The following is a 25,375-nucleotide window of genomic DNA, read 5'->3' on the forward strand; positions in this document are numbered from 1 at the left end:
AGTGAAATAGATATATAAAAAATGATCTTCAAGATAAGCTAATTAATGCTTTGTAACCAGCCTGTTCCAAAAAAAATCTTCTGATTCAACTGCTTATTCATTAAGACACACAAGCAAAAGGGTACAGAGGAAGGACTTGGAGAGTTCTGATGGGCTGGATACATGTGGCAGCTTGACAAGTCTACTAATCTGCCTGTCCACCAGTCCACTTGGGCAGCACACAAACAGCATCATTAATGCTCTAGTCTCTGAAAACACACTATTCTCTTAATGCTACTGCTAGTTACGTGTTTGTATCATTCAAAAAAGAACTCCCTGGTGCATATCTGCAAATTTTCTTTTAATATTGTTACAGTTTCTCTTCTGAACACATTCTGGGCAGTGGGATGAGCCCTGTGAGCATGGGAGAGCTTTATACAGGAGGAATGTAACTAAGAATAAATTTTTCTAAGTTCATGCATTGAATTTTGATCTGGGTAAACTCACGTCTCCATTAACAACTTCTGAGCTTCAGTGTTTACACAAAGTGGTGGCATTATAATTTCAAATACTTCTTCAGTCATTTCTACTTATGGCAGAAGCCTGCAGGAAAGCATGCTAGAGATGGGGCATGCCATCAGAAAAGGCAGATTCCTTGCATACAGATGTGTCTTCATCTCAAAAAAATTTTAAGGGCCTGTGGCTTGGATGCAAAAGTTGGAAGTATGACCCTCTGAGGCAGTAGGGCAGATATTAATTACAAGGATTCACTCTAAGGAAGCAAATCTGTCTTTAAAGAAGCTGATGAAATAATGATGAAATTTGAAGGAATGACATTTAAGGAAAAAGAAACTATTTCTGCTTTGCTAGATACCTTAAGCAGAAGTCAGGCTACGTACTACGCCCACCAATTAATTTCCTACAGGATCCAAATCCCAGACACCACCCCAAGTTCTAATTTTGGAAGACAATGAAGTTCGTCTCATGTTTGGTCGTTTGTAACAATCCCCAAACCTCTGCAGTCCAGCTAACACCCAACATCTTATTTCAACCAACAACCATCCATCAGGTGTCCAATGTGGTGCCTATGTTTACCTCTCATCTTTAAGGAAGGAAAAGACATGGTCCTCCTTGTCTACCATAAAACCCAAACAAGGATAAGTTAGGGAGAATCCACCTTCCAGGGATTAATAATACAGGACTACACCTGACAAGATCCTGAATACACTCAAGTCTGTCTTTTGGCAGAGAGGGACACATTCAGCCATGCTGGACTGAAACAAAGCACAAATCAAGTTGAAGTTGCTAAGGCATCCTTGCTGGTTGCTATGGCATGTGTACTGTTATGAATGTTTAGTTCTGGTTTATTATTTTTTAAAGGATTGGCTTAGTTTGTGTAGCATAAACCATCAGCCATTAGAAATAAGCTGTTTTTTCTACTGGCTCTTCCTCCTTTCTGAAATGGGTGACATTTATCTTTGCTGTCTGGTCTTGGACTGTCGCACTCTCCTCTTCTTGCATGTTTTTGTGCTTCTGCAGAGAGTAAGATTTTAAATGGTCGAGAGTAGCCCATGCAGTAATCCATTTCTATTTGTTAAACTTATCACTTCTGTACAGCAAATAAGAGTCCTCTTGAGATGTGTAACTGTCTGCTATAAAAAGCAAATGCTTTAAAAAGTGTAAAATGACGTATGATCCATGCAGTTTTGCTCATAGGTATTTTCAATAAAATAATTGTACAGACCACCAAACAGATTTCCTGGATTTTCCTGGAGTGGCATTGAACCCCACTTGAATGCAAGTGGGCTGCATCCTGCTAAAAGCTGTAATTTTTTTTGAGTACAAACCCACTCTGAAAAGCAATGGCCTCATGTGGCTCCTGGTTTATTATGCCTCATTGTCTCCATATTAAAATGACTCAGTTCAGAAGCAAAATTATTACTTTTTTTTTTTTAAAAAAAAAGCACTGTAAGACCACATAAACTCAGCCAAACTTACAGCACTCAAGCCTGAGCTCCCCTACACTAGCACATTAACAGTGGCTATGCAGGCCCTGGTTCTGCATCTGTGCACCTTCAATGCTTCTCTGAAATGCCCAGATCTGTGCAGCTTCTGGCTTTGCTGGCTTGCACAGCCTCAGCTGTGGGAACAGGCTGACACTGCTGCAGGTGAGGCACAGACAAGGCAGAGTGGGGAACTGCTGAACCTGTCCTGCCGTCTCCACCTCCGCTGGGCTCTGCCCAGAATCCTTCTCCTCTGCCCAGCTGCTGATTTCTATGAAAATTATGAGAATAAAACCCTTCAGGAAGCCCTGGGAAGCTATTGCTGAGGATGGCCAGTGGCTCAAAGCCAGCCCTGCAGTGAGGGGAGGATGAGCCAGGCAGGTGGGCTGCATCCCATGCCCCTGGGAAAGCCCGACCCTCCCGCTCCTCATCCGCAGGGGAGCCAGGCAGGACAGGGCACTCTGCAGCCACCCGAGCTGCCGGCCTGGGGAAGCACCCTGGGCAGCCCCGACCCCACACAGCTCCTCCTCACACCTCAGCTGATGGTGCTGCACATCAGCAGCTCAGCCAGCCTCAGCCCAGCCCAAATCCTTGCCGACACTTCAACAAACACAGTCGTACAACATGGGATTTTAAAACACAAATAAGATCATAGAAATTACTGGAAGCTACCAACACTGACGTGAAACCTCACACAAGACAGAAAGCCCTAATTATAGTTCCTGAACCTATGAAGTCATCTAATACACATATGTTCCTTACACTGCAAGGGGGAGAAAGGATACATGCAGTACTTACCACCATCCTCATAAGGAGGAAAGAAAACAGATTTTTTAAGCTTTTGGAAACCCACAATTTAGAAAAATCTGCATAAATCCATAAAATCAGATCTACTTCAGTTAAAAAAAAAAAAAAAGGCAGTACAAAATAATAAGCACTTTGGGTTTATTTGTAAAAGCAATAATATTAATTCCACAGTGCCATGCAGCATTGCAAGCCTTCATACCATTTACTTTTATTGTTTTTCTGGATCAAAATTACCTAACATTGACCTGAAAAATACTTGATATCTCTCCTAAATGCCCAAACTGAGGAATCTAAAGAGAGGAATAAAGATGGTACACTTACTAATTCAAGTGTCATCAAAAACTTACTAATCAGAAAACGAAAATCAAGCTTTCTCTTCCTCTCCTAGCACTGTACACCCTGTGTAAAGTCAACAGCAATAAAAAGTACTAACAATCTTAATTCACAAGTGGAGGACATGGCTGCAATCCTATATTCTTAGCAGAGGCAAAATACTGAGAAAGGAAATGCCACTTCTACACAATCATGTCTTAAAACACAGCTGCACTCTCTAATGCATCCTGGACAGTGCAGACTCTAATGGTAACAACAAAATACTGCATTCAAATAATTATGGGTGAAGAATTTAAAAAAATTTCAATCCTATGTGGCTAGAAATGACTTTACATTATTTTGCAGTTCTGTGATAAAAAGCCTTCTTATTGGCTTGAGACAAGACTTCAGAAAGCTTTAGACAGAGCAGATTTTCTTAAATTAGCTTGAAAATTCAGTTTCCAGGGCAACATAAGCAGGTCTCCATACATCAACATCTCTTTGCACCATTTTTATAAATGCGGTTTGCTAGAATGTCATAAACCCCTTTTTAAATACAGCAAACTATTTTGATCACTTTGATCCTTTTCTTTGCCTTTGAAAGAAGGCCGACTGTCCTTTCCTTTCAGAAGAACCTTATCAATAAAACTGTCAAACTGTTTTCCTTTGGAGAGGCTTTATCCCAGAAACGCCTGCAGTGACACCAATGTGTGTAATACATTTCTACCAGCACCTGAATGTTTATGTAACATTTCAGTAGGCACCCCTTATTCATCATCCCTTTTCTTACTTTCCTTTCAGTTTGCAAGTATGAGACATGACTTAAGGTCTATGGCACTCTGGGAGTCTGCTGGTTTATATATAAAATTAACCTGAATGTCTGTTTCACAGAAACAACACGAAATTTGCTGATGCCCACCTTGCACATCAAGATCCTCAATGACTTTCTCACACCTACCAATACATGGAATGGTATAAAAGAAATGAAGCTAACTATGCATCTATTTTCTCCTCCCTTCCAAGAGGGTGGGAAAAAACAATCTCTTAATGATGATTATTGTCTCTTCTCTGTGAGCACTTGAGGGGGGCTCTGCAGTTACTGTTTCAGTGAGTTACTGAAACAGGTACCTGAAACCATCAGCAGCAGAGTGGCTATGCTTCCTCCTTCCATTGAACAAGGAGCAGACTGGCCCCGCGGCGGAGCAGGCTGCACATGAGTTACAACATGAGGACTGACTTAGGAAAAGAACACTGAATGACTGTTACCTGCACATTTTACTCCCTGAGCAATGAGGCCCCACATGAAGTTGGCACAGTATTCACACCAGTGAGGGCCCCTGAACGTGTGCACCTGGAAGACAGTAGCAGAAAGGAAAATTACAGAAAGTTACCCAACCATTTCACAGGCATCAGTATCACAGACATCAGTATCAATGCATTTAAACAGTGCAGAATTCCTCTTCTTTGAAGGTACCACGTGCAGTTTCTGGAAGCTTCCCTATACCATGGCAGGAAAGGAAGAAAGGAACTAAGTCAGATTTAATAACCAAGACTCTTGCAGACCTGTGGAAAACTGGAGTCCTCCATCCTGAGCCATCCAGAGCAGAAGAACTGGGTCTGTGGGGGTCTGCTCCAAGACCATGTCAGGCAGAGAAGCAGGCACAGCCCTTCTCCCAATTCTTGGCATCCCTCTGTCTGGGCAGGATTCTGGCCACAAGGCAAGGCTTTTGCAGCAACTGTGCAAGAGTTGGCTTTTCAATTTCAAATGCCTTGTGCTATGGCCTTGCGTTCATAAGGCACTGTGTGAAATGGGTGGGGGACTGCAAGATTTCACCTCGCATGGAATGAGTCCTGCCAGGCAAAAATACCAGTGCCACACAGAAATACTGTAAATCTGCCTAGAGACTTTCCAGTTTAGAATAACTCCAAAAGGAAATTAATTTTCTTCAGACTAATGCTACATATTGAAAATCCAAAATCCAAAATAAAAAAAGAATCCACTGAACCAGGAAAAAATTCAAAGCTAAAGAAGAGAAAAACCCCAATGCCACTTTCATTCCTGGCTCACATGCTTGTTACAAATCCTGCAGCCACCATTAACTGCTTCTGATTTTATTCTGATAAAGCTCCTGCTGTAGGAAACCACAGGATTCTTTACAGAAAAAATCACTACTTCCTTAGCCAGCGTAAAAGGCTTTGAGCTGCTATTTAGAATAGACAGGCTGAAAATAGAATCAGTAGCTGATGATCACAAAGAAATGAAATTTGCAGTGAAATATAGTACAAATGCTTTAGGCTGAAGTCACTCTGTCCCTCAGAGGTGCTGAGCGGGTGTGGGAGCAGGCAGTAACCTCACGCGTGTGCAGCGCCCGGTCGGATCAGTGCTGAGCAGAAGAGAGGAGGAGCCGGTGGAAATGTGTGCTCCTGACATCTGCACAGAGCTCTGGCTATGAACACTGAAAGGCAAAGTGGCCTGACTGAGGTGGCAAGTGTCCCCCATGCCACTGATGTAAGAGGCAGCTGGATTCAGCTGACACTGACCCCCACAAGTGGCAACCCAGAGCAGCACCCTGAAATTCAGACCACAGTTGTTCTGGCTAAACGAAGGTCTGCAACCTCCTGGGCTTGAGGTACCATCAGAGCAGCAGTGAGGTAGATTGCTGAGACACTCTGGAAAGTTACTCTTGAACTCACCAAGTAATTCACATGCGCATCTATGCTAAGGGAGACCCCTGACTGCCTGTGAGCACAGGCTGCCTGCCCCAGCCCTGCCTGCCCCCAGCATCCCCACCCATCCCACACGCCTTTGGAAGGTGAGATGTGCTCCACGAGGCCTCTTCTCCCTGCAGCTCTGGCTGACTTCCACAAAGCAAACGATGACAAGGCTGTCAGCACCTGTACTCTCCATTTTCTTTTTTCCTCTCACCACAAAGAGATTTTTCACACCGTTTGTTCCATTACCCACCTGCACTACCCACATCCTTTTGGCTTTCTTCCTCAGCCTGGTGGTTTTTATCCAAGTTTTTGGCAGTGCTCCCTTCCCAGAATAAGAACATTCTAATATCCTCAAGCAAAGCACTATGCTTTAATGCCCGCAGGACTAACAGAACTTCTTCAGGGAAAAAGGAAGGCATCATTTCAGTCATCTCTTTTTTTTTTAGGGGGGGTCAAATTCCCCCCAAAACATACTTCTTTAAAATACTTCTCAAAAAATTCTCTTGAGGAAAATTGAAACAAAAAATGAGATTTCAAAAGTCTGGACAATAAAGAATTTCTTTTCAAAATACTTTTCAGTTTTGTAAGTTGTTTTGTTTTTAGTATCTCTGATTGAAAAGGAGGGGGAATTTTGTTTTGTTCCTTAAAATGCTGACACATTATTAGCTCTTTCTAAATAAAAAGAATTATACTATCCTACCTTGTGTCTCTGTAGATGTTGATTTCAATTCATCAAACATCAAATCACCAAATGTGGTATTTGCTGAAGCATTTCTAATGCTGTCCTTAGGTGCTGGAGACCCAACTTAGCTTCTCCAGAGCTGTCCCCAATGCTGATACACACTAAACCTCAGATGTCCAATCTCTAACTGGCTGCTTTAGCAGTGAACATCTTTCCTTCTTGGGATCTTGCTCCCCACCATGGTCTGAATATTTTCATCTCCTCCTGAGTCTCCCTAGAAACTGTTCTGCAGGGTCTATCACATCCCAAATCTGCCGCTCCAACCTTTTGCCTCCATTTTTAATATTATGAACTTTTTTTAGGAGCTCAGTTTCTCTTACGTGTGGTAACTATGATTAACCTGGATTCTACCACAGCCAGCTCCCCTGACACCACCCTGGCTCTCAGCTTGCCCCCCAGAATACATGACTCATCATCAACCTAAAAATGACAAGGACAAGGTGGACTCTCTTCCTCCCTGCCAACACTGCATGTACTGGTCACCTTTCACAAGCCCAGGATTGAGTTTGTCCTTCAGAACCACTGTCTCAGCAGCACTGGCACTGTTGTCTCATCCCATGCAGCCAGGCTTCCTCCAAATACTAAAATGCCTTTCCATATCATCAGTTAGATTTACCCAGAGCCCACTATGCTTTATGCTGCCTCATCCAAATTACTATTCCTTATCCATTATTCTGATTGCAAACTCAAAACAGATTAAAAGGTGAGCGTAGGTTTTTCTGTGTCCCATGATGCTCTGCCTTGCTTCATCCTTTATATGAGATGCAACGGGGAGGGTCTCTGGCAGTATTAATCAGGAGGCCCAAAGGTCATCATGTCCTTCCAGTCCTGCTGTATTTAACCGCACAAGATCAGCTCTGAAGCCTCTGTTTCTGAGGGGTTTCTGAGCAGTGCTGTCTTTTCCCAGAGCTCAGTAGTGCCAGAGCATCAATCTTCCCGCTGCCGTGGAGTGGAACTGGACACCTAACCCTGCACTGGTCTGAGTACACACCCTCTCTGGGAATTAAATCAGACACAGTAAGAGATGCCAGGAAATACTGAAAAATTGGTCTTCTGAGGTAGGCCAGAACAGCCTCTAATCCTAGTTCATCCTGGAGGGTGGGGTCTGGCAGCTAAAAAGAAACACCTTAGCATCCCTTTGATACTTCAAGGGCCAGCACCTGCAAACAATACTGCATTTATTACATGACACTGTTTAATACAGCATTCTGATTTTATATTTAATTCCCCATTCTAAAAATCTGCCAAGCAACTTTTTGTTTTCAAAACTGAAAAGATGCTTTCCAGAAAAATTTCTAAAAACACACCCAGCAGAGTCCCAGAGATCCTGACTTAAATTACAAGGGGTTTCTTTCCCCTTGTAAAAAGAGCATCTGCCATATGCAGATTTTACTGTCTTATAAAATGTGAGAGAGGATTGCCAACTGTGGTTTTATATCTCCCAATCCTTCCATTCTCACTCCCACCCAAAAATCTTCTTCTCTCTCTTTCCAAATGGGAGTAATTTTTTAAAATAGTCTGGAAAATGAGTAAGTGGGAGAAGAAATTAAACTCGTTTTAATTGTAATTTGTAAAATTCCGGGAGAAAAAAAATTTTAAAAGAAAACTCTAGATAATTTTCAAGGACAATAGCTTCAGAAACTATATAAAATACTATTAATCTAAGCTGTCCTGCAAGTCTGAAGTAAGAGGAGAGCCTCATGTTAGGTTTACACCCTAGGCATTTCTATTTTGAACTCTCCTGCACTATCAACAAAGTATAATAAACATTTAACTACTGTGATCTACGTAGGAGAACAGTTTTTTGCTCAGGCTTGAAAGGCATTTTCTTATACACAAGGAAAAAAAACTTAATTCTTGTGATTAACCACTCTGAGTGTTAGAAAATTTCACTTGTTTTTGTTTTGCATTTAATTAAAATTTTTTTAGAAAAGACAAATTTTTAGGAGAACCAAGTAAAAAATGACCCAGTGGCTCTGACAGCAGATTATACCACAAGCTGTGAACTCCTCAAGCAGATCTCTCCCCATTATTTCTCAGGCTCTATAAAGGTCACTGTTGCAGTTAGTTACCCGTGCATCTTGTAACTCCACTTATTTTTTATGCTTTTGGTTTTTCCGAGGCAGTTATTCAGCTACCCTTGATTGCTACCTGAAGACCAGGAATGAGCCAGCAGATAATTTGTATTCTTAACTGGGAGGCTTAGATTTTATCACTTGTCAAGGCAGGGAGGAAGAGAATGAGAAAATATCAATGAAGTGCTGTGCAAATGTGATATGAGGGAAGATGGTGGATCAGCAGAGCTTTAGTGAAGCCACTGACAGGAAGAAGACAGGACTGGATTTGAAAATCTATGGTTATAGAAAACCAACACCAAGCACATAAAACAGAAGTGTTTGGGACAATATACAAAAAAGGCTTCCTTTATTGAGAGGCTGCTTCAACAGTCTCAGTGAATGCTTGTTCCATCAGACCCCGCTCCCTACAGAGCACCTCTTCCACAGCCCTCCACACCAAACTGCTGGTCAGAGTAATGGGGTTTGGAAAATCCAGGCATTACCATCTGTTGTGGGATGGGATACATGACCTTGAAAAAGGGAAAAAATACTGTTCATCTATACTCTTGGGTTACCAGAGCCCAACACTTCAGGCAGAAGTCTTGTTGGTACTCAGAGAGGAGACCAAGTCCACCAGGGACTGAACACGTGGCACACCCCCAGCATTGGCACCACATGGTGCTCCAAAGGTTCAGGTCTGCTGGCTATACTGTTCTTCAAACAAATTCCCAAGGATGATGAGACACTGCTGGATGGAGACTGGCAGCTCAGTGGTCCTAGCTGATTTGCAATTCCATCGGCGGAATTCTGCCTGTTGGGACTTTACCAAGCTTTTAATTGAATACGGGAGACACTGTAAATCTCAATCAAACGATGAACTCAGCCCGTATTATTAACGTCTGTTTTCCCTGTCACAGTTGATTTTATCAGGCACTGAGCGCACCCATGCTAGCATCCAATAGGCATGTCCTTTTCATCCATCCCTGGTCCAGACAGACTGCCTGGATGTGAAGAGTAGACAAGAGATAGGAGTGAGAAACTCAACCATCAGTTTGGGCAATGCTTCAATTTATCCCTGTATATATTATGATGATGATTAGATAGTGCCTCTAAAACAAGGGTCTCAAAGCACTCTGAATATTCCAGCACACAATAATTCTCCTGTGAGGAAAATATTGCTGCTGACAAGTAATCTGAGAAGCAAAGAGACTGCCACGACAACCCACACGGCAGAGCAGTATATGCAAGATAATTGCTTTCATGTGAAGGTGTAACAGAAATGAACGTAACTGAGGCCAGTGGAACAGACCTTCTCCAGAAATAGAGCTGGCTCTGCCTAGCCCAGCTGGGGTGTTAACCATGGGGAGCCAGCCTGGGACCTCCCCAATGACTGTGCAGCAGCTCTGGAGAGGAGAGATGCTGTCAGAGCGCTGCCTCGCCCAGAGCGTGGAGTATAAATAGCATTGCTATCGCCGGTGGGGGCACGGAGAATGTGGAGCAGGACAACCTCCCTCCATGTCCTCACCCACTTGGAGCCAGAAGCGCTGTCACATCTTGTTTACTCTCTGGTTTGCACTGACTGTGTCACCAGTGATGGGAACAACTGGAAATTGAGGTTAGTCTGTGCTCTACAAGAGCCAAGGCGGAAAATGAAAATTGCAGGTTGTTGGCTTTTTTGCTTGTAAATTGAGTGAAAATGGCCACCTTTCTTTCAGGATGGAACAGCAGATTTTCTTTAAACTGACATCTGGAAACGGGAACATTTTGCATTTTATTCCAGGTCCAACTTACTTGATACATGCCTCCATACAGAAAATTCTGAAACTAGAGGTGAAAATTGAATAAAATCCATAGAATTAAAATTGTATATACATACGTACTTTATGCGCTATATGTAATGATGTAAATAGAATACAAACCCCTGAGAGATTCCTAAATAAATGCTTTTGTCAAGATACTAAGGCTAATTTGGAGGAAAAGCTGTTGATGATGAGAGAGCATAACATGCACTACAAATTTCTAGAGGCAAAGTCCCAGTCCTCCCCAGAAGAGCGCTTCCTAGCCTTATCACAGAAACGAGCTGGTCTGGCTTTGGGCTGTGCACAAGGCAAACTCACAGGGTCCACACATGGGGACTAATAAAACTGTTGGTGTGGTGGGAAGAAATTACAGACTAAATAGATTAAGGATTTTGAAAAAAGGCTTTCTCTCCCTTTCTTTTTATTTTAACAGTGGCAAAGCCTGAATTCAGGGACTAGCACTAGGAAACCAGAAACATTTAAGTAATATTGTGCTATTTGCAATCCACTTTGGAAAAGCCCTGGCTTTCCTCAAAAAAGTAAAAAAAATGCAAGTAACATTAAATAAATACTTAGGAGACTAAAATCCATCCGTGGCTAAAAGCTTTTCTGGATTGAACTGTCTTACAATGTAAGTTTCAGAAGGAAGAACATAGAGCTGATGAAGTCTCCTCAGAAGTTTTGTGGAAGTTTTTTTCCAGGTATGTTCTCCAGGTATTTTCCCTGCCTTTCAACAAATTTTTTCCCCTCAAGTCCTAGGAGTCTAATAGAAACATCAAATTTCCTGAGGTTTTCTTATCTGTGGGAACACAAACTGACTCTCCCCAGGGACTATACTAGAGGCACCCAGCTCTCTCTCTGAATATTCATATTACTGCAGTAGCTCAATTAAAGATATTTTGAAAATAAGTCCAGCGCCAGTTCTGCTCCCAATAAAAAATCCAGCATCCTCTTTTCAGTGGAACTAGATCAATTTACCCGAAATTGACATCTGCCCCAGTTTTTAGAACATCAGAAATAGAAATGAGTTCCTGTCAGAAGTCAGAAAAATGGCTCTGCTTAATATAGTAAGAGTTTGTTATAGTTTCTGGTCTTTTTGCAGCACTTCTGCATTTTCCATCTCCCAGTTTCCCAGTGTTTAGGCATGGCTCTACTGAGCAGCTCTTGTTAGAATAACATGTGGCATGGAAGTAATTTGCTATGATTTTTTTACACTAGCAAAGCACCCAGCACAGATGCAATTACTCCAGTAAAATTTGGGCCTGTGCCAGGGCCAGGTGGGTTTATTTGTGTCTAAGATGTGGTAAAAGTTTCACTGCCAGAGTAACTCTTGTTAAAATCAGCAGTGTCTCCATTAAGGTGATGCTTGAGTCTGTCTATACTAGCAAAGTCTTTCCAGCAGGGACTGGTCCTCACCTGAGCCTTCACTCCTTGTGCATATTTAAGGTTATGTTCTACCTCCAGTTACTTCTGGACAAAGCATGCTGTCTCCTCTGGAGCTCCCCATGTGGCCTTTCAAGTGGGTCATCCTCAAAGACAAAGCCAGGATACTGCTTCAGTCGAGGAGGGAGATGAGGAATCTCAACAAACAAGGCTCATCATCATCTTGGCTGACTTAGTTTAAGCAACCATGGAAAAACATCTCTCTGGAAGAAGTGTTGGCTTGAAAGGGAATTATGCTGTGAATGTTGACTCATTTAGCAAGCTGCTATTTATTAAACTGTTATTTATTAAAATTAATTGACTGTGCCAGCAGCACTAGTAAGATAGTGGCTAGGAAACAGCGTGACAGTACCATGCACTGCACAGAGAGATAGCAAAAAAAAAGTCTTCTGGAGATAGATCTATTTTGTGAAGCTCAAGAAAGAAACAAGACAATATCCTGGGGAAAATAATGCATGGAAGCACAGGTTTCAGTCCAGCCCAGACAGGCACAGACACCTTCTTGCTTCAGTGAAGCACCATGGCACTAATCTAGGCAGAAGAGTGGGTTTGTGCCTTGGACTACTGGCAGTAAGAGAACACCTGCAGGGTGTTCTGTTGGCTCAGGTCATCAGGAGCCAGAGATGTCCAAAGGAATACCTGTAACCAACCAAGGGAGCTAAAACTGCCCCAGGGCCCATGAGTCAGAAAAGCTGGAGGGGAGTGAAGACCTTTAAGGTGTTTTGTCCAGGCTTATTTTAAATTTGCCAAGTGATGAGAAGGTGATTGCTCTGACTAACAAGTGTCACTACCCAGGAGATTTCTTGCTGTTAATCTCAGATTTTCACCTTCCTCTTCCTTCTAAGATATCACCCCATAAATCCCAGCTCCTCTTCCAAAACTGCCCTCCTTACCATGAACATTTTTCAAGCATAGTTTTATCTCTTTCCCCAGCCCCATGCAAACAGCAGGCAAAGGAGTGAGGTCAGTGCCCAAGTCCAAAAGCACAGCACCACGTGGTGAGGAGATGCAGAAGATATTCCATGTCAAATGGGGTGGACTCACGGCAGAAAGTACCTCATTAGATGTATCTTTTTTATCAGCAAAAACGATGGGATGTAGACAGAAGTGGAGAGATGAGGAGATGAAGAATGGGAAAATGCAGAAGACCGAGCAAGGGGAATCCTGTGTGTTCACCACCCCAATAAACTGCCTCACTAGAGAGGGAAGATGGAGAAAACCTTAAACCCAACTTGGATTACCCTGCTGTCTAACTCTTTTGGCCTAGAGCCCACTACACCTCCTAACCCAGAGCTTCTCCTGGTCCTCCTCTCATTTTCAATCCACATGGCACCTTGCCACAGGCCCCTTTTCACCTCAGATTTGTGGTTCCTCTATTTCCTCAAGCTCCTCCTTCATCTGCCTGCCCAGGAGGTGCCCAGCTGCTTCCTACCCTTAAACTTATTGAATAGATTAAATATCAGCTGGGTAACAAATTTTATTTTAATTTATCACAGTTAATTGCCTTTTGGGGACAATATAAACAACTACGAGAATTGTAAGGGACAGTAAAAAGCATTCTTATTAGTAGGGTCCAGGGGTAGAATAAATTTATGGGAATGACTAGGTATGAACCTATTCTGTCCACTTCTATGAAGTTACTGAACTTTGTAGCTCTTCTGTTACAGAACTTTCCCCTATGATTAAGTTCTTTTCCTAAGAAAATAACACCACTGGCTTCAGCTATGCTCCTTGTCAGCACTTCAAAGAGCACAGGTCTCCCAGACCTTCCAAATAGAAGATGCTCTTGCTCATCTACACTGAGTGGAAGAATGAGCTTGATATCCATCACACACACACACACACACACACCCCTGTCCATATAGATATGTTTGTGGGAGACTGTGGGATTTATTCCCCATAATGGGTAGGCGAATGGAAAGAAAGAAAAAGCCTTTCTGTGAGAAAAGGTGGGGCTGAAACTTTGAGGATGGTGAAGTGACTGTCCTGATTTGGTCTAATGATTCATTTTACAAGAGATCTCATTCAGTGTGCTGGATTTCAAAAAAGCACAGTAAACAGAGGGAAAGCAAAAGTAATCCAAATATGCAAAAAGATAGACCCAATCAAGTCACACTCTCCTTCAAATTCCATTATTCAATTAGAGCTAAATAAAATGCTGTATCAAACAATGTAAGTCTCTTTTGTCTGATATATTTGAATTACTAGAAAATGGATCTTTTGTATTAGATTTATAGAGAAGAACACAGAAATATTATTTTTTTTTTTATAAATTAGAAAAGGCAAAAATATACTTAAAATACTTTTCATACCTAGCTTTCATCCTGAAGGACATGCATTTAAAACTCAGTCAGAACTAACATTTATAAATAATCACCCCTTTCTTTACTTATGGAGATTAATTTAAGAGAATTCAGGCACTCTGTATTTGCATTTGACATGTGCTCATGAGAGACCAGACTTCCCCAACCAGGAGAACATTACAGAGTTGGAGATCATTACCGACCAGCTCTGCTTGCAGAGCTCCCTGTCACCCTGGCTACACAGCCTGTTCCCTTCAGGCAGGAGACAACTCACATTCCAGGAGATTTAAGTAAGATTAAATCCCCTCAAAACCCCTGCCATGTCAGCACTCCTAGTAAAACTGTCTTTACATTCTTCTTTCAAACAACCCTTGGAGCAAAACATAGGTTAACGGATTTATTCAGGAGACCTCTTGATGATTTAAAAGCAGCTTTCATGTTCACTCGTCCCCATGGCACTGCACTCCTGTAATGACGATGCACTACGCTGCTCCTCTGCACCGCATTCCTCTACCTGAGCTGTGCTGCAGGCAACAGTCTGAGGGTTCAAACGGCACCTGTGTCCCCACCTACCCATCCCACAGAGACAGGAGGTGCAGGGGGGAGGGAGAACTGAGGTCCCCTAGCCTGGAGTCAAGTCTCTGGGATGTTTGCTAACCCCAGCCTGCCTCTGGAGTGGCTGCTGCTGACACCTTCCCTTCTCCAAGAAAACATTGCTGCTTGTTGTGAATTTGCAATTCTCCATTTCTCCCCTCTCTGCTAGGATGCTGCAGCATTTCCAGTATAAAAGGATTTTTGAGACCCCTTCATTTCTGTGAGCAGTGATGTGACTGATCCAAGAAGCAGCTGGGAGAGGGTTAGGGGTCCCTATCTGGTGCCTTGTGCCTGCAGCACAAAAAGCAGATTAGCCACAGAGGTACAAAGCAGCGGACACCCTCCTGTTTGCTGTGGAGCCTCTGGGGACAGCAGTCACTGTTGATTAGCTGAACTGGATAAATTTATTTAATTTCTAAGTTGTTTTTTCTTGTTTTGTCTCAAAAGTCTAGGTTGAAGACTCTGGACCTGACATTCCCTTCCTCTCCGCATGGGTGACAGATTTGCTACTTGGCAGGCAACCTGGGAGACTCGTGCAGACATTTTAAATTATGACATCTATACATGTGAGGAAAAAAATTTGACAGATGCAAAGAAATTATAAAGGAGAGAAGCACACGAGCTAATGATGGCCACCATTTTAAAGCCATAACACAGAAATTACTAAGAGCTTATGTTTTTGCTTTTTATTCTGATGGGAGAGTGGCCACATTTAGAGTTTATGAATGCCAGCAGCATTCCTTCAGTGGGAAGGTTGGTAGAAGCATGCCCTGTAAGGGGTTTGTCCCCTGCTAGTTTTTTATAGCAAAAATTATCTGGGCCGGGGTCGCCTTTCACAGTGACTTGAGAATAGAGTTACTTCTCAAGGTATATTTTTCTGGCAACAGTATGTATAAAGGAACTACAGTACAACTATTATAAAGAAAACAATCCATGTGGAAAGTCTGGGCCATGGCTATGACCTTGGAGCAGACACACAGTCTGTTTTTGGAAAAGACTGGAAAATTCACAGCTCCTAAGCTTTCCATAAACAGTTTATGGAAGAAAAAGATATAAACAAACCCAAATGAATGAAAATCAGGTTATCGGATTATTTTCAAAACAGATGTGTTTCAGGCTGTTAAAGAAAAGCAACTAGGGAACACAGATGTGCAAAATTAAATCCTTATTATCCTACATACACTGTAGTACATGGAAAATCATGATCTGCTGGCATCTGCAGGAATTATCTTCAAACTCTAAGGAACAAATGAAAATTGCAAGACGTTGCAGATATTTAGGACACCTCAGGAGCCTGTGAAAAAATGCTCTGCATTGAACTGACAGCCAGCACAATTATGTTATGCCAAGCATTCATATGAAACACTTCTTACAAACCATTTTCTACATGGTTTTCAAATTCGTGCTTTATGGAAGAACTCAGATGAAACAAAACATCCTGGTCACATAACGTTTCCGCTTTTGGTGATTATCTGCACTCAAAAGCCAGAAAGTGGTTTAAATAAAATCAGATGGAGGACAGGTAAATTAATGTATGGGCATGCATATGGACATTCCCACATTCCAACATGTGTGTGTGTGTGATAGAAATCAAACCTGAAAATAGGAGACATTTAGCAGATGTTTATATTATCAGATGCCCATATTATATTAACAATCTCCCCTTCTCTTAAAAGAAATAAAAATTCAGACTGCCTATCATCAAATGTTTTGACCGCCAAAAGGTTACATGACTGAGTCCTTAGTGGACACTTATTACAAAACACGAATATGTTGTATTGACATGTATCTCTCTTACCAAAGAATACTGGTTATTTAAAGCAATTAATAATTAGAACCTACACAGAAGACACAGTAAATTTTATTAAAACACAAGGTAGCTGCCGATGCCAGCATGTCCAACAGCCCCATGGTATAAGCCATGCCGGTTTGAACACACTCAATTCATTGACACAGGAGAAAAGCCAGGAACTAAGGGAAATGCAGACCATCTGCTCAATCCAGATGCAGCAGAACACACTTCGTACCTCCAAAGCTACTTGCCAGCGACAAACTGAGATAAGATCAATTTAATATTCTAACTATAGATCTAAGACATTTTTTGGCATTAATAGTAAAACTGGACTACATTCATTTGAGTTGAAAGAAAACTTTACCTGTTTTTCTCACTTTTAGCATCTCAGTACAAACCGATTCTAAATAAGAGATAGCCTACATATGGCAAATATTATCAAAACAAATGTGTGCACACAAGCAGCCAACAACAAAATCCCAGTTCTGCCGTATGTTCTAACGCGCCTAATTGATGCAACCGGCAATCAGGTTTACTTGCAGCTTTTAAGTTCCTAGAAAGTCACAATCTGCATACATATCATTTCCTTGCAATACCTGACCCATTTCAAAACACGAGATAAAGTCTCTGCATCTAAAAAACAGGTAGGAAAACGCCTTACCTTGAAATTATGAACCTTCTCGTATTTTGGAACATGTTCATTTTCCTTCAGAGTTGCTCTTCGGACGAGCGACGTCAACTGCGAATAAGCAAAGAGTTTAAGAGGTTGCCAGATTGTCACAGACGCCTTGCGAGCGCCCAGTTTCATGCCCAAGGCTGCGAGCAGCAGATCGCGCTGCCGGCCCTCGTGCCCGGCGCGGTGCCCGCGTTGCCGCCGCCTCGGTGCGCTGCCCAGGGCTCCCTGGCCGGCATGCTGCCGTGGAGGCGACGGCCCGCCCGCGCCCGGCTGTGTCACACTCAGGCTGGCGGGGCGGCGCGGACCATGCCGCAGCCTAGGCTGCTGGGGCGGGCGGCGCGGCCATGGAGGGCACGGGCTCGGCGGGGCGCGGGGCTCGGCGCTGCCGGCAGGCGGCCGGCGGGCCGGGGGCGGGCGGCAGCCAGCGGCGGGGACGCGCAGCCCGCGGCCGCTCCCTCCATCGGCGGCGGCCGGCTCGGGGGGCGCGGGGACGCGCACGCCTCGCACCCTGCTCCCGCCCGCTGCCCGGCGCGGGGGCGTCGCGGCCTCGCGCGGAGCGGAGCGGCCCCGCCCCGGGCGGCCTCAGCCAATGGGGCCCCGGCGGGGCGGGCGGCGCGGCCCCTCCCGGCCCGGCCCGGCCCCGCCCGGAGCGCCGCTCCCGGCACGGCCCCCGGCACGGCGGGCTCTGGGAGGGGTACCCGCCGCACGAGCCACGCACCGCTAGAAAATGGCCCCGCTGCGCTCCGGGGGTTGCCGCGGGAGGTAGGGCAGCGACCAGCAGCCCCAGGGCACACGGCGGGAAGCGGCTCACCCCGAGCTCCCCGTCTGACATGGCCTGTGCACCAGGAGGTACGGCCAGGAGCGGGTGATGTGACCGCTGATAGGCACCACTCTTCCCTTAAAAGTACGGTTTTCAGTGCTTTTCGTGTGAAAACAAGCTCACCAGTCTCACATCTTGTACAGCTGTGAACACAAATGTCACCCCAAGTTCATTTCACCACTCCATCCAGCAAAGACCTGAATCCCGAACTGCTGGTGACGCCTCTCTTTAGGAATTTACAGATCCTAGCAGAAGGTGAATGACCACAGTCTCCCATTGAACCAAAACCTGAAGTTGGACGGATGCAATTGACGATGAAATGTGCACAGGGCAGTCGGTCCTGGCCAGCCCTCACACAAACCAAAGGAAACTATTTCGCACAACCATAAAAGCCTTGAACTTACTGCCACAGGAGCCAAAATCAAGGGGCTCACAGAGGAGCAGGGCAGACTATGTCACATCCACCCGGAGCTGCCCACCAGGGCAGCCCAGCTCAGGCGGCTCCCTCAGCTGAGCACTGACAGCCGGGAGGATTCACCTCGGTGGCCACTCGACTCTGCCCCTTTCCTTCTGGTGCTCTCCAAGCATGTGTGAACAGTCTTTGTCAGAGACAGCAAAAACGGACCCTTGATCTGACTACAGCAAAGCTTTACACCGTGGGGCTGACCACCCTGCTGAGATGTAGGGTGCCACAGGACCTTCCCTTGTGCACAGCCTGCCTGTGCAGGCAGCCAGCGCGCAGCCCTCCCTCCCCCGGCACAGGCTGCCGCACTGCAACCGCTCTCCCTGCTGCAGCAGAGGTATTTTTATCTCTCCTGAGTCAGAAACCAAAGACAAGCACAGTTTGTCACAAGCTTCTGGGTGGAATTGGTATGTGCTTTGCAGCTGGATCACAGTGTTCCAATTTAGCTCAGTCCTGCCAATACAGCTGAGAACAGTGCTCACTGAGAGCCCCTCTTCTGTTCTCCAGTGTGGCCACCCGTACCTTCTCAACAGGTTTTAAAAATTTGCTGGGTTTTAGCATAGGGTCATGGTGCAGAGATTAAGGATCAAGGCTGGTGCTTCACCAAACACTAATGTGCAATAAAACTAATAATTGGAACACTGGCTACAGATTACACAGAATGATGTTGTCAGGCATTATTGGCTCATACAGGGGTCTGACTCAGTTCCCAGTTTCAATGCAGGCAGGGGGGTGCTTGATCAAGAAATACTTTTCCAATGACTACCTCAATCTGCCTATCTTGCTTTTAACCACTCCCTTCTGCTGCAGGTGAATGCTCCTTAAGCATTTTTCTGTCCATCCTCGCAAGTGTGTTAACACTCCATGGCAATAGGAGATCAAGAAAACTGGATGATGACAAAAGAGATGACAAAAACTGACTACTTCATCTACATGAAGTGTGAAAATAGTATGGACTTGGGAGGAGGAAGCAGGCAGGCTTGAGCTCATTCTTTCCTTTCCTTCTAGCTAAAGTCACTTCACAATTTAATTCCCAAGAACTATATCACATGAAAGTCCTCATGGAACAAGGTGGACCTACACCTGCCCCAGAGGAGTCATCCTCTCCAAACAACTTTGAATGACAACAGGCTAGGAAGTAAGTAATGAATTCTAAAAAACATTTCATGACACTTTTCTCTGGAACCCAAAATCCCTCTTATTTTTTAAAGGGAAAAAATGCATCACCAAAACTTCATATTGGAAATAAAATCTTTGAAAATGGAATTTGTTGGAAATAAATAATGCAGTGATTTTCAACAATACGTTTACTATCAGAATCAACTCTTATTATTTTGTGTAATTCCACTTAAGAAGCAAGATAAAGCAGGCTGAATTTCCCTTTCAATTGCTAGTAGAGCACATATCTGGTTTTTGGCATACTTACTCCTTAATTGTCAGCTTCCTTTTTCCTAATTCTGAAGAACTGAGTTATTTTCAATGGCACTTTAGAGTCATGATAGTAGAAACAGATCTCTGGATCCTGGAAAATTAAATCTAAGAATACCAATAAAAAGGTAAGCAAAACTACCCAACAGGGAAAGGTCGTATCTCATGGTTGTAATTATGAAAACGTGTTATAATCTGGAAAGTAGTTATACAATTATGAATTTTAATTTTAACACTGCTTTGTGCTACAGTACTCTAACAGAGACCGCTTATTGGTTTCACATAAATCAGCTTCCCGTTGTTCAATGCAAAGCATTTTCTGCTGTTTACAAATAAAGGAGTACTGGGCTCACCACCTACCCTTACAGCCATTCACCTCGGCTATATGCTCTACACTACTGTACACCAGAAACAGAGATTGAAAGAAAGTTAAAGTCATAAAGCTAGCAACTGAAAAATTAAAATTTATACAACTGCTTTCAGATGACACAATTTTATAATGTGTATGCTCATTCTTCTGCCATTGCCTAACTTTGGGAGTTTGGCTTTGCAAAGTAATGCTCACAGACCAAATCCCTTCTTTTGAAAACCAAACTGAAGAATGAAAGTTCTGTTGTACACACCTTCCTGACAACAGTTTGGGTTATCAGCCAGGTCCAGATCTTTAACTTTTTCGTATGTGAGGTAATAAAGTAAGAGAGAGTAAGCCACTGTCCTGAGGTAGCCCTAGTCACTGCAGAGATGAGTCATCATCCCTGAAAGCAGAGAAGTGAAGTCACAGTCTAGGGGCTTAACTCAAATCCTGCAGGAAGCTCTCCCCTCCCAAGACACTCTCCTGCTCCAGGCTCTCTGTGCTGTCTCTACTGCCTGTAGCCTGCAGGTCCTGCCCCTCTTCTTACACCCTTGGCTGGCTTTTGATTCAATGCCTGCTCTCCACCAGTGGCTCCTGCACTCCCACCCGCCAGCAAAGTCTCCTCTCCAGAGCCCTTTCATTTTCCAACAAATTATCTTTATAACTCGCTCTGCCTGAAGATGCTGCCTGAAGATACTGTCTGCTATATACTGGATGAAAAAGAGGTAGAAATCTGAAGAGGAAAGTAATTTCCTTTCCACTTTCCTAAGTCTTAATTTTATTTTTTTCTTTTAGTAATTGTTTGTGACAAACATTTGCAATCACAATTGCACATGCAGGGAGCAAATATGCTGTGCCGACTCCATGGGGAAGAAAACTGCAAGGCTGTCATTCTTAAATTTAATTTCAGGACGTGATTTCACAGGACTGAGGTGAACTGAAAATGGAATGACTGGAGCAACAGCCAAGCAACTTCCCAGCAGAGCATGCAACCAGGGCAGCTGCAGTCCTGTACATTTCAGTGATTTAAGCACTTAAAAACCAAACCCACAACAGCCTTTAAACCACGACATCTGTTTAGAGGTTCTACATTGTACATACGGACTGAAGGGGAAAAAAAAAAAAAAGGGAAAAAAGACTGTAACATGCTATTTCAAATGTTCCCATTAGTTATAAAACCTCAACCATAAGAGTGGTTCAGTCAAGCTCCTACTGGGACTCCACTTTCCTCACTTGTCCCTGGAGCAGTCCTTCAGGGTGCAGGAAAAACAGCTGTTCTCTGGAGCACTATTTGCTCTCAGTGCTAGCTGGATAATGTATGCATGTTTTCTGGTACTAATCTCCCAATCAGTAGGTCTTATTATGAAGCCTTCACAGAATTGATTTAAAAGTCATCCGCGACTTGCAGTAAATTCCAATTAGTCACTCTCTGAAAGACACATTATGTAAGTTTAATCCAGTCACACAGTTCAGTCAACATCGTACAAATTATCTTTCTAAAAAGGGAAATCAATGCGTTCCCATTTGTTGAGTAATAAAGTAAAATTACTTCAGGAAAAAAAAACCCCAAACCAAACCCAAACCAAAACAGAAAAATTCAAGTCAGGTTAAGATCACAAGTCCTAGAATAACCAGATTAGAGTTGGTCAGTTGATCCTGAAGCCCATGTGCATTTCCAATACAATGGAATGTTTAGTTTTCTGAGCACCTGGCTCCACTCTCAAACACATTATCATGTTTTCTTCAGAATGCATGTATAGCACACTGCAGGCTTTTCATTCTCAAATGGTATTTTCATGTTGTTATGACTAAATATGCCTTTATTGCTTCAGAATTTATATATAATATGATCCCTTCCCTGTATTTTAAGAATAACCAGCAGTTATATTGCATGCATTTTTTTAAAACATCAGTGATGATGCCCTATTGTACATATATCAAGAAACAAGACATTTGGTTTACTATGCAGTGAACCACTGTACATTTTGAGGTATTCTATTTCACTGTATAGCTAACTTAGCCAAATGCATATGTTTAGAAAATCCTTGCTTGTATGAACACTTTATGAGCGTATTTTATGGCCCCAGTACATGATTTTCAAAAGCTAATCAGTCAGATTGTGAAACTGAGACAAATTTCCTCAATGCTGCTCTTAGTGGAAGTTTGTTCCATGCTAAATATAACTTTCCCAGTCATATCTTTCATAGGATTGTTCTGAAGGGGAAAGAGGAGCCCAAAATTTTACTTTTTAAGTAAAAGTGGTGATAAGCTGCTTTCAGTGAATTTTCTTCACTTGTAGAATGCTAATGCCAGGCATAGCCTCTGCCCACATGGTGTGAGCAGAGGGTAGGAATGCTATTAAAAGAAAAGTTCATCCTGAAAGTTGACATCTCAGAAGCTGGGTGGGAAGGACCATCCCACAGTCTCAGCCACCAGGGACTTCTCTTGCTGCCATTCCAACACAGCCGCATTTACCTGGCACGTGGACACCTTCAGGCTCCCACAGGGCTCAAGCAGAACGGAATCCTCTGGCCACACAGAGCCCCGCTTTCAGTCCACAGTTACCCACAGGGGAGTTGGGTTTAAGTCATGGTTAAATGATGAAATAGTACTGCTAAGAAAAGTTTTGGGTTTTATAACAAAATTTTCCTAATGGACTGAGTTCTAGTTAAATCAGACCTTCCCCACTCCCTCCTGTGAAATACTTATAGCAAAATCTAAAGAAATGGCTATTTATATTTTTGATAAAAGCATATATGATTTCTATAGCTGGTAACAAACATTTTTATATCTAGAATTTTAAAAGAAGATTTAAAAAAAAGTTTAATTGAAAATTTAATTAAACAAATTCAGCCAAAATGTTAGTTTGACTTAAAGTAAGGCTGTTAAATTAAAATAAATAAATAAATAATCTAATCCAAAGATTAAATTATGGAAAAATTGTTGCCCGATATTGCTGCTAGAAATTACTGCATCAAAAGTGAGTTCCTTCAGTACTGTATTGTGCAATACAATTAAAGTGTATTGGCATTATTTGGGAAGATTGTATGTTCTCACTGGTGGGCTTACCATGTGGAGCATACTCATGAAAAAGCAGAGAGACCTTAAGGGAAGCCAACAGAGAAGTTTCTCTGTAGCTTTACTCCTGTAACCTCCTGGTCACTGCAGCTGATCAGGATCTGCATTTATTTTGTTCCTAGTGGCTGACGGGTTGTAGATTTGCTCCTGGCAGTTACTGATATGGCCCTTTGGAAATTCCAAACTGTGTGCCAGCAAAAACCACCCATGTGCCTATTCCTCTCTTTCAGTAACTGGCAAGATAAAACTAATGAACATTTACTTTTTTGGATAGTGGCACAAAAGCAAGGCACTTTTCAGTGGGAAATACAACCCATTCTTTTCCTTGGGGTGTGGGAAATGTATTTTGGTATATAACTATGGATCTAGACATGGCAAAAATAAAATAAAAATTTCTCAGTACCTTCAGGAAAAGAAGTTCTGCTTTTGGTCTAGTTCTGGAGGACTTTGTTAATATCAAGCGACTTAGCTTTCAGGGAGGTCAGCAACTGGCCCGCCATGTACAGGTAATTCCAGGGATTTCCTCCACACTCCATTGGTACAAATCCCACTGCAGGGGTGTATGTGGGCACATGGGAACATGCACAGGTAGGGGTGTGACATTGCAATCAATAATGGTGCTAACTGGTTTTATAAGCTATAGCTACAACTTCCTTTATGCAGCATAGTGATATGCCTCCTGACAGAGTTGCATTGTGGATGAGAAAGTGTAGTCCTGCCCTTATCCTGGGACAAGCAGGAGCCACAGGGCTCTTCCCTGCACACACCAGTGCAAGATGGCCCCCATGGCCCCAGCTGTCTCTGTTAAAATAACCCACTGCTCCAGCCCTTTCCTTACAGAGACTACCAGCCTGCTTGCAAGAGGCAGGCAGGATGTGACTGCTTGACAAAAGGAGAGCTGCCACCAAGCTGTGTGATACTGAGGCAGGAGCTGCCAATCAAACACCATGATAAAAGCTAAGAACTGAGCTCCTAACTCTGACTGTGGTGAAGAAAGCAGTTCCCATGACTATGAGTTCAAGCTGAGGCATCAGCCTCAGTGTCTCTTTGCTTTGTAGCAGCTCCTTATCACAGTCCCACTCTTCTGCCTGAAAACAAATTGCTTTAAAAGGGGGCCAACCCCAACCAAACTTGGAAAAGTACAGGAGACCAAGAACTGGTAGAGGACAAGAAGGTACCACCTCCCTGCCTCAGGGGGCTAGCAGCATCACTGTTCCCCAGGCAAACCACTCAAGATGATTTGTGAAAAAGAAGAGAAGCATCATTAAACACTGGAATTTGTCTCCAGTAAATCCTCCAGACAAAGACTGTCCTTTACAATTTTGCTTTCTGTCCTTCCCATCCACCCCTCCATCCTTCATAGTTTTGGTTCATCCTATCTTCCTCCCCTCCTGCCAGGAGCCTGGGTGGAGGTGGTATGCTAAATAGTGAGTTAAAGCATACACCTTGGTCAGGTACTGCTCTCCCTGGGCAAGGCAGGAGCAGAGAGACTTGGAGGACTACTCACACAGTTTAAGTTAATTATTACACCATGACACATCGCTAAATCGGAGCTAGAGAGATCTGTCTTGCAGCTACAGGGCCTTCAGGAAGGCGAGCTGATGAAACAAGGAGCTCTGTCTTAAGGGAGCAACCCTCACCCTGGTCAGCCACACAGAGCCTGTTCCTCAGCAGCTTCTCCATCTTGCTCTCGTTGAGTCAGCATTTCCTAGTTCAGCTGCCAGTGTTGCATTTTCTTCCCATCCCTTTGTTTGGGATATGTTTCCCTGCTGGTCTGCAGGGACTGAGGCATGACTGGCATTCATTGCAGTGAAGGGTCACTCCAGCAAAAGCCTCTTGACTCATGACATGTCAAGGCAGACTGTATTCCAAAAAGACCTTAAAAGTAATATATAAATGCCATTTGCTCTTTAGGAATGATAGCAGTTAAAATGTAATGCAAATCAGCAGTGGCATGAATGCTCCTCTTTTGGCAAATGCTCTTTATTACTGATACACTAAATTAAAGTATC

At 43.4% G+C, this 25,375-nt stretch overlaps 1 protein-coding gene across 1 annotated transcript in view; it reads right to left on the reverse strand.

Annotated features, from left to right (window-relative positions):
• Positions 1-25,375, reverse strand: part of CHN1 (chimerin 1) — a 96,545-nt gene that overhangs the window by 12,343 nt on the left and 58,827 nt on the right. The window contains exons 7-8 of the mRNA XM_039554891.1: positions 17,208-17,285; positions 4,368-4,452 (exon numbers count right to left, since the gene is read on the reverse strand). Of these exons, the coding sequence (XP_039410825.1) occupies positions 4,368-4,452; positions 17,208-17,285 (163 nt within the window). The remainder of the gene's footprint in view (positions 1-4,367; positions 4,453-17,207; positions 17,286-25,375) is intronic.

Source organism: Corvus cornix, chromosome 7, assembly GCF_000738735.6.
Source record: "Corvus cornix cornix isolate S_Up_H32 chromosome 7, ASM73873v5, whole genome shotgun sequence".
NCBI lineage: Eukaryota > Metazoa > Chordata > Aves > Passeriformes > Corvidae > Corvus > Corvus cornix.